The 10,092-nt window shown below is 39.7% G+C and overlaps 1 protein-coding gene across 1 annotated transcript; it reads right to left on the reverse strand.

The window, feature by feature from the left end:
* Positions 1-7,878: 7,878 nt before the first annotated feature.
* LOC134209238 (uncharacterized) lies at positions 7,879-9,858 on the reverse strand. The gene is given in 4 exon segments (XM_062685226.1): positions 7,879-8,159; positions 8,280-9,119; positions 9,122-9,457; positions 9,525-9,858. Coding segments are annotated over 4 exon segments (1,791 nt in total).
* Between the last annotated feature and the right edge of the window lie 234 nt (positions 9,859-10,092).

The raw sequence follows: 10,092 nt of genomic DNA on the forward strand, positions 1-10,092 counted from the left end.
GACACGACCGCTCGACGTAAACTACGTGAAACCAAATCCATAGGGGAAGTGGGGGTAACACGCCCATAGGGGTTAAAACGCGCCACCCCTGAATAAGGTTAAATATCCCCATTGTGATTATTTTAAATAGTCTATACGATGAATCAATGAAAATATTGCCATTGGATACATATATTTCATGATTTTTCTCTAGTTACACATGAAAACTCGGAAAAATGATTTTTGCGTGTTTTGATGCAATTCTAGCTCGGTGAAATTTAGTCTTTCTATCGCTGTTATTCATTGGTAAATTGAAAATTGAGCCATGAGCCATGCTGCTTACTCGTGTTCTTTATGTTCCACACGAAATCGTCGTCAAAATTGGTCTTAAAACGATTTGATGGGCCTTCAAACTTCTGAGGTCGGTGTGGGGCAGTACGCCCATGCTCATTTCGTATGACCGAAACAGCTGAAACATTCGGTTAATTGCCTTAATGTAGGCAATTAGGGGAGAACGGTCCAAAATGCACCCCTGAGGCAAAATGGCCTCACTCATAAAATCACTCATATAATCTGTTGTAGTACATTTATGAACGAATATTACCATTACAATTCATAAATAGTTATCCATCATTGAGCTCCATTGGAAAAATTTAGCAAAATCCCTTCATATTCACACACATTTGAAGATTGGCGATTTCTCCACCTCATCCGTAAGATTGCCGTTCAATCCAATAAGAAAAAACAAACAACCATGCGTTCACCATTAATTTACATGCAATTGAGTAATTTTACACCACCATTCGGGCGTTCTGCCCCGGGCCCATTCTCAAAACATTTTTTAAATGCATCATAAAGTCATGAAAACCTTGTTGTTTTGAATAGGAAATCATTGTGAAATGTAGCTGGTTTTGTAAATTTTGCACCTATAAGTTGAAATGGTTGGATATTTTTGTTTATATGGGCGAAATCATCGAAAAAGCTTAAGGGGTGCATTTTGGACCGTTCTCCCCTAAAATGAAAATCAGTACGATAAACACATGCGCGTTTTAACCCATCCACTGGCGCATCTCACCCCGCATGGTTTCAAAATCAATATTTTTCGGGTGCTTTTAAAAAATCAAATTTCTGTGCAATAAAATGTACAATTAGATATCTGTCATCGGTAGTCAGTCGCAGATATGCTGTTCTTTAGTATGCGCTGATGAAAACTGCCTGAAATGGTGGTTTTCATTGATAAAAATTGCATTTTCCTTAACGTGGGCGTCCTACCCCCAGTTCCCCTACACATAAGAATGAATATTTGTCTGTCTGCCCTTATAGACTAGGAAACGGTATGAACATTTGTATGTAGAGGTTTTAGGGAACGATGAAGATTCTTATGATGATATTAGACCCCTCCTCTTCTGGAAGAGGGACTCTCATACAAATGAAGTACACATTTCGGCTTTAATCGAAAATCAATCTAAAAAATGGAATCCAAAATTTGCAAATTTCGAATACTTAACGTCTTTTAAATAATGTAAAAAATATATATTTAATCAATTTTAGGTAAAACGTCGCTCGTCGCTCGTCGGTTCTGGTAGTATAGTATATTAACCATACATTCCACCTCGTGAGTCTTCATATGTTGAATAATGGACAGCACTATCCTATCCAGCCGCTGGAGCCACCCCATTCTTACACTACGTTTCACAGTTGAATAATAGATAATACCGTAATCCGGGGGAACATTGATCAGCGGGGTAACATTGATCAGTTGAACCATTTTCAAAAGATGAATAAAGTATTACTTTCTGTTATTACGATTACTTATTATGAGTTAGGTATTTTAATCTTGACTAAATTTGCTACCGAATAATATAATCTCCACTAGAATTTGCATTTAATTTTTGCCATAGTTTGAAAAATAAAATCAACATCATTTTGTTAACTCACAGTAAGCTGCCAAAAAGCACTCAAAACAAGCATAATAACAAAAAATTGAGATCGTACCTACAATTGGGTGATAAGTAATCTTATTTTCTTTGTTTATCCATATTTTTGTTTCAAAATTTTGATTTTATTGTTGAAAAACCAGATAATTCACCTAGCGGTCATGATGCCTTACTCGAAACAATCAATACGCTTCGCCTCAGTATAAGGATTTCAAAAGTAATTGCCTACCTTAAGGCGTTTACAAACGCTTGCTTTATAGACGTAACAAAGTGAAATGATTGATGATCAAAGTTACCCCAAATTGGAAATTCGAAAAACTAGACAAAACAGATTTTTAAAACAATTTTATAATTATCAAATAATCACGAACAATAGCCTCAAACGTTCTACACGTAGCAGTACTTGTTTTAAAAATATGAAAAAAGCAATCATTTAATTTACGGAGGAAATATTTACAAAACATTGAAAAAATTGATCAATGATACCCCGGATTACGGTACCCTAAAAGTAGACAATTATTTATGGTTGAAATGCGGGAATGATTATAATTTTTTTGATGAGCTTGGAAAGTATTGAAGTTGCAAAAGGAAAGCGATCCTGTCAGCCACATAAGGGTTAAAACACTACGGTGTTGCTATCACTTTTAATATAATCCATGGTCTGCGTAAAACTCCGAATAGAAACATTTGTATTTGAACACTTTTTTTTAAATAAATGCCATCGCCGGATATTTTGTTCGTATTTTTGCTAAAATCAAATCACATATAATTGTGCGTGGTATCTTTTTAGCGTGTGTTTGATATGCTCACAAACACATTCTCTCGCTCTATTCCGAAGTGTGCTGCTGTCAAAGAAAACGAACAGTCCCGATTTTATTTAGTGAAACATAGAGCAAATATTGGATAAATTTGCTCTTTGTGGTAATAATCAAGTGGTGATAAAGTGTAAAAAGTAGTGTACGTACTTAATTTGTCGTGTCAAACGCAATAAAGAGGAGAAACAGGCGATCCAAAAAAGTAACAGTTTGCTATTCGTGCGCTGCTTTCTTTGGCAATGCAATAATGGCAAGGATTTCGAAGGTGCAAATTTGTTTCGATGATTAACTCATCAAATCTTGCTACTTTTACACAAACAACTTATTCAAATGAATGCTTAGACTTGAAATTGTGTGATTGAATCAAAATTATGTTCATAAATAGTGTATGTTTGCTGGAAAATGCAAATATTGTTGAGGGTGCCAACAACTGTCGCACCCTGCCAATGCCGTATTCTACCCTACTAATGGTACATGTTTTATAACAACCGCTGTTATAAAAAACTTCTGTAACAGAACAACAAGTTCTGATATAAATCTGTTACTATCTACTGGTCGGGGACCCAGCGCCGAAAGCTTTACTGCCGCCAGCATCGATTTAAGGACTTCAGCGTACTTTGCCTTATCAGTTTTCACCAACAAGGCTTCGCCTCTGTCCTTGGCCATATTTTCGGGTCGAAATGCTTTGCCCTACTGACCAGCTGCCAGGGATTTTCGGTCCCTTGTGCCGATGGCACAGGCTGGCTGGTACCCTCTTGGGGCCCGGCGACTTGCGCCTGGTTGGTGCCTTTCGCCTTTTTGAGCCGAGAAGTCGCCTTCTCGGGTCGACGCCCTCCGGGTTCCTCTTTTCCCCGATATGCTCCGTCCAGACGACGTTTGGCCTTTATGGTTGCACGTCGTTTGGCTTTGCTCTGAGCGCCTTCGCCGGATTGCTGGCTAAGCCGTTTCGGGTTAGGCGCAGTCTTTTCTTCATTGGCGGTCAAGGCGAAATCAATCGCTTCTTGGGCCATGGTTGCTCCTCCAAGGAAGGAGAAGGCATCGGTTTGAGCACCTTTGACGGCCTTCTCTCTTCTCACCACTCGCCTGATAAACGCATCCTGTTCTTGTCTTGCGACTCGAACAGCCTGGCGGAGCATCCGAAGGTTCTATTTCAGTTCCTTACTGATGTTCTGCCTTGCGTTCGCAAAAAATCATTTTTACATAAGAGATTGTTGTAGCATGCCATTCATCCTTCACGTTTCTATAGATATTGAAAGGGGCAGATATGTAAACATCGCGTGACATCACTCATTGAAAATGAGAAATTGCAGTGCTGCTCACGAGTACCTCATAAGATACTTACGAGTCACTCACGAGTAGCATACAAGTTGCAAAAAAATACTCAAGAATCAAACACAAGTTCTTGTAGCGAACTCACGAGCAACTACCCGGGCAGGAGCCATAAACAGAATAACAAAACATTATATGGACTTGATTGATACCTATAAGAGATAAAATAACATGCAATAATATCAAAAATTTGCAGCGAAATATTATTTTAATATCAAGATATGCTATGGATAAGAACAAACTAATGGCACATGATATTAATCACTTATTACAAATAGCATAACTTGATATCCTCATGACATTTTAGTGCAAAATGTTGATATTGTCGTCTGATCTTTAATCTCTTATATCAATCATGTCCATATCTCATTTTACTATCTCACTATTTCACATCTCATATCTGCATCTCGCTGAAAATATGCCTCAAATATGTTGGAATACATTATTAATTGGCTACCGGCTGGGTATTATTATAAGCTTGTGACAAATCACACCAGTTCCTTAAACCGAGCCTTTGACCACCATAAGTTGGCAGACAATCTACAAAATAACAAAAAGACAAATACAAAACGAATTAGCACTAGGGTAAAACGTCCTATCGTTATGGTATATCCTAATGTTGCGGTAGTGTTAAAGTAGTCTATTCTGGATATAATGGCATTAAAAACAATTGTGGGTACGCTAAAACTCTTCGGATTAACGACTAGAACACTTTTTGTTTGACAAAATTCCGTTCAAAATGATGAAAAATCAACATTTTTCGTTAGAAAATTTGAATCTTTTGAGGCTATTATTGCGGTAGTGCTAAGGTCCTATTGTTGCGGTATCGCTCTCCATAAGAATTACATGCAATGCCGCAACAATAAGACTAACCTTCAAAAAATATCGTAACGATAGGGAACTGCATCCTATTGTTACGGTAGTTTGTTTTTATTGTGATAAAAGCAAGACAACATAAGTTCAGTACAATTGACGGCTATATGATCGCTCCAAAAACAAACTTTTTATAGAAGACCCGGAGACCCATAGTGTTATATACCGATGGACTCAGTTCGACGAATTGAGGTGATGTCTGTGTGTATGTGTGTGTGTGTCTGTGCGCACCCACGTACCAAAATGTATCAAAAGTGTCACTCTTATTTCGGGTACTTATCCTCAACAACAAGTTGCATTCGACGCAGACTTCTATCTCATTGTTTCCTATTGAAAATCGGCTGAATCGGACTATGGGCTTGGAAGTTGTGGCCAAAATACCATTTTTTATTTGCACGAGAAACCAATTTTCTGAAATATTTATCCATGAAGACTTGAAAGCTAGTCAATGCGAAAAAAGTCTAGCAAACCCTTCATGATGCAATCCAATTAGAGCGATAGTGCTGCGAATATCTATGGCAGTAACGTTTCCAACCACCGGCAATAAAAGTTCATTTGCATCGAAAAAAACACGCGAAAGATATTGATTTGATCAGAAGAATGCGAACGTTTGAGGTTCGTTTGAGTTTTTATACAACCCATCGCGGTTGAAACTGACAGCGCGCGGCTCTACCCCTAGCAACCATCAATCCATCAGCGGCACCGTATGTATCCTTTTACGAGTAATCCACCATGAAAACCTCCATCCCGGTACGTTGATGCTGCTCTGGAAGAGTTACCTTCGGCAAGGACCGGAAATACACTTTTCCGGTCCCCACCCGTCCTTCATTGTCGAGCTCGTTGGAAAATCAACGAGCTGTGGAATGGAAGCGTTGTATGCAGCACATGTGCGAGCTTGTTCGACGGCGCGGGAGTAGCAGCGATTCCAATCGAAATCTAGAGCAATTACGAGCCCCGAGTTCCTCACGTAGCTGCCTTGGCACATGAAGGAAATTAGGTTAAATGGATCCTTGTGAGCTACACGGCAAACCACCGAGTCAGCTAAAGTGCACCGAACACCAATCGCAATGCCACACACCGCATGCTGCCAATTCGTTACGGATTGTTTGTGTTGGTGAACTTTCCGGGTAAAGGTGAACCGCAGTTTGCTCCGAAATCGACCGAATATTTATGAGTTGCTGGCACCAGTCTCGACAGAATCACCTCCAGCCAGTACCCAGCCACTCACATGCACGCCTTACACGAAAACCAAATTGATTTTAAATCACTTTCTGTCAATAAACCTTTTTTTTCTCTGCCACCCTCTTTTCTGCGGTTTAGGTGGAGCGAAAACAAATTGACGCAATTTTGGCGCCTCAAGTTTCAATAGGGGTGGTTGGACGGGCGTTGACGTAGTTAGGACATAAAAGGGCAATAGGAAAGACTACAGAAACCATCGACTTCTTGTGTTGTTATAATATTTTTTACATGAGAAGGTAAAAGTTCACCACAATTAAGAAAAACCATGACATGTGCAAATTATATTGTTTGTAAGCTTGCGTACCTCGTACGCCAATGGTGATGTGTATATTCAATGGTTACTGCAAAACGAAGGCTAATAAAAAATCAATTTCCCTTGCACGTATCAATAGTTTATTGTTACTGCTCTGTAGAGGACGCCCTACTTGTGAATCAGGCGAAGAAACGGGTCAGTCGCAATTGAAGCCAAACAATAATTTATTGGGTTCAGTCCGATGCAGAGAGGCACCAAGAAAATCCACCGAATCACTTGAGTTCTGCAAACATTGTACCTAGCTCCTTCCTGAATCTGACCCATTGTTTCAGCATAGAATGCTGCCAATACACTGGACCGGTCAGTTCGATCATTTCCCTCCAACCGAGCGCCACCACACGCCGGAGGAAATTGAAACAAACGATGTGTTGGCAATGCTTTCTGGCCGCAATTTTCCTCCTGGGGAGACTTACGTCGATCGTCTTCCGATTTTCCTTCACCCCATCCGGAGGGTACCGAGCAACCGTTGGGATAATTTATGTCTTCGGTTTACATGGGACTGTGAGGCCTTCGTCGCATTTGGTGCTCCTTCTAGAGAGGAAGTTGGTGCAATGGAACACAAGCAGCGCCGGTTATGGAATGGAACTATTTTAATTTATGTTTAGGTTTATCTACAAAACATATATTCGCAAAAGGAGCTGTAGTCGTGTCATTCTATAATATTGAGCAATTATTGAAAAAAATTGTTATTACTTAAGCCAAGTACATACAGCGCAGCGTATGAAGACAGGTGGGGACGCGTGGTCGCTCAAAAGGTGCGTTCTGTAATCGTTTCTCCTTGAAAGATGTCGGCTTTATCCCCTTTTTGTTTTTGGTTTCAAGCGTTTCGCTGTCAAAGAAAATATTTTTCTTTGTTTCCTGTACCAAACAAACTAAAACCGATGGAGGGCATTTTGATTATACATATACACATAGCCTCTAGTGCAGATATTTTTTGGGACAGCTTTCGTACTGCTATGTTGATTCGGAACGAAACGAAATATATATTTTTCCGTACAGTCATCCCACAGATATGAATAGGCTAAGGTATACTGCACAACCAATCAACTCATGAAATAATAAATAGTCACGTCATCACAGGTTTTGTGGCCGAAACAATAATAAAACAATATTGATTTTCAAGAAAATGTATTGTTTTCACCAAATAATGAAGGTGAATCTCATTTTTATTCAAGTATTCTCTCTTTGACCAACCCACAATTATGGATCAGCTCGATATATCGTCACAGTTATGAATCAACCTAAATGATCTTTGAAATTATCAATAAAATTGTTTGAAATGAAAAAAAGAAGTTATTAACAAACAATCAATTCCGAAGCGTAACTTGAGAATCAGTTTTGCGATTGCTCTTTTTCTTATTCTTTTGCTTTGGCATGAGTAGTTTTTGCTCCTTTAGTAGACGACGTTTTTCCATTCGGCAAGTTTTGCATTTTCTTTCTCTTTCTTATCATTTTCCTTTTTGTTGTGCCACTCTAGCCATTTGCTACTTGTAGCCACAGAGGGGATGTGCTCCACCTTCTTCCTCGGGCCTTTCCCTGCAGCATCGTTGACTTTTGGCCAAATTAGCACATCAACAAACGGATCGTCCTCGTTTGCTGTATTTGTAGCTTGGCCATTCAAAGGAAGTTGCACTGAATCACAGTTAGGAGGTACATTTTCTGTATTAGCTTCGTCTGTAGAACAAAAATAAGTTGCTAAAAGTTAAGTACCGTCCTTATGTGATAATGGGCCCATTGTCACCATCGTGACAATGTGATAATGGACCCATTGTCACCAATAATTATAGTACTTACCGTTAATTACAATTGCATCACCGGAAAACGACAGTGCAGGTTCTGTCGGCTCAGCTGAAGTGAAGTTACAGGTAATTAAAGTGTATTGCTCCAAACGTCTTGTGAACATAAGTCCTTCGGATTTATCTTTAATGCTTTTCCAAAAGTTGAATAAAGCCAGTTCCTCATATGGACCGTACCAGAAATCCTTGTCACGATTTTCAGCAAATACCTGGAGCTGAGTTTGATTTAGGCCCATTTCAACGTATTCAAGTTGTCGTACATAATCAATTACAGGTTCCTCAGTAACAGATGTATCAGTGCTGCGTTGTGAATCATCGGCGTTTGCTGGCAGGGTACTAAAGTCGATGGCATCAACATTCCACGGAAAGAGACCACAAAGATGGAAAGCTTTTTTGAGACACTCCTTAGAATTTGTAAAATTTTGTAGTGCCGTATGCAGTAGACTACCAAAATTAGCCTTGTTCACACGTGCACTGCTGTTTCCCAACAAACGTCGGAGCACCTTGCTCCAAATTTGCTTGAACGGGCCGAAAAAGTTTCTGTCCAGTGGCTGCAAAATTCGTGTCGCGTTCGGGTACAAAGAGATCAAAATCAATCCTTGTTGTGCGCAGAACTCAACCAACTCGACGCTTACATGGCTCTTGTGCCCATCGACGAAAATCAGAACCGGAAATTCAGTTCCTTTATCCTTCAACCATGCATACAAGTCATTGACAATGTATTCGTAAAAGGTTTTCGAAGTTTGCCATCCCTCGTCGGAGACTCCAACTGACCAACCTTTGGGTATGTTCTCAACCATTTCCTTGCTTATTCGTTTTCCCGGATACAGGATCATTGAGGTGTCAAATCACCAGCTGCAGTACTTCCAAACGAAGCGGTATAACTATCCTTTTCCGGATTATTGGTCACAAGATACGAGTTCTCTACATCCGAACACAACGCCTTGCAGCGCTTTGGTACAAGTTGAAATCCAGATTCATCGAAATTCAAAACACGATCTGGATTATCAAAAATATCCATATCGATGCGGTCCTCCAACAGTAATTTCTCTACCTCTGCGAACCAATTACGCAACTGAGGCTCAGTAACCTTTGCTGCAGCTTTCGACAGGTTATTGACCAGCTTTTTTTTAAAATCCGGATGTCGTGCCAAAAAACGACTGCTCCAGTTCTTGCCTGAAATTTAGTACAAAAAAAAGAATCATTAATAATTATTCAGTTGATCAAATTGAGAAATTTTTACTTGGGAAAGTCTCTGGAATGGAACGGTGTTTCCTTATTTTGTCCGCGTAATCTTTAACCGTATGCTTCAGATCAACTTCACAAACAGGAAATCCAGCCTTCGCCATGTAAATCACCCAGTTTTAATTACGGTTTTCTTCCTCCGGCAGCAAGGTGGGGTCGGGACCAGGTAGCAGCTTCCTTTTCTCGTTTTTTACTCGTCGGAAAAGCGTCGTAAAGGGGATGTTGTATTTCTTCGATGTAGCTCTGATGTTGCTGGTCCTCCTGGCTTCGCAAATTGCATCGGAAAGAGTCTGCGCGTCGTATTGCTTCCGGATCTTGACGATACGTCCCATTGTTCTGGTATGAAACGAAAGAGTTAGTCCACTTTTTACTTCGGATTCCCAGTACGACCAAGCTACTTTGTTTGATTCATAATTGTGGATCTTGGCTATTTTTCCCACAAATATGGATCAAATCAAATTCACTTTAAAAATATCCTTTTGTTCAAACAATTGGTGTTAGTACACCTGTTTTTGGTTTATATTACCTGTAGTTGATGATATGTCCAGATATTTTGAATAAATTTC

This window comes from Armigeres subalbatus, chromosome 2, assembly GCF_024139115.2.
Source record: "Armigeres subalbatus isolate Guangzhou_Male chromosome 2, GZ_Asu_2, whole genome shotgun sequence".
Lineage (NCBI taxonomy): Eukaryota > Metazoa > Arthropoda > Insecta > Diptera > Culicidae > Armigeres > Armigeres subalbatus.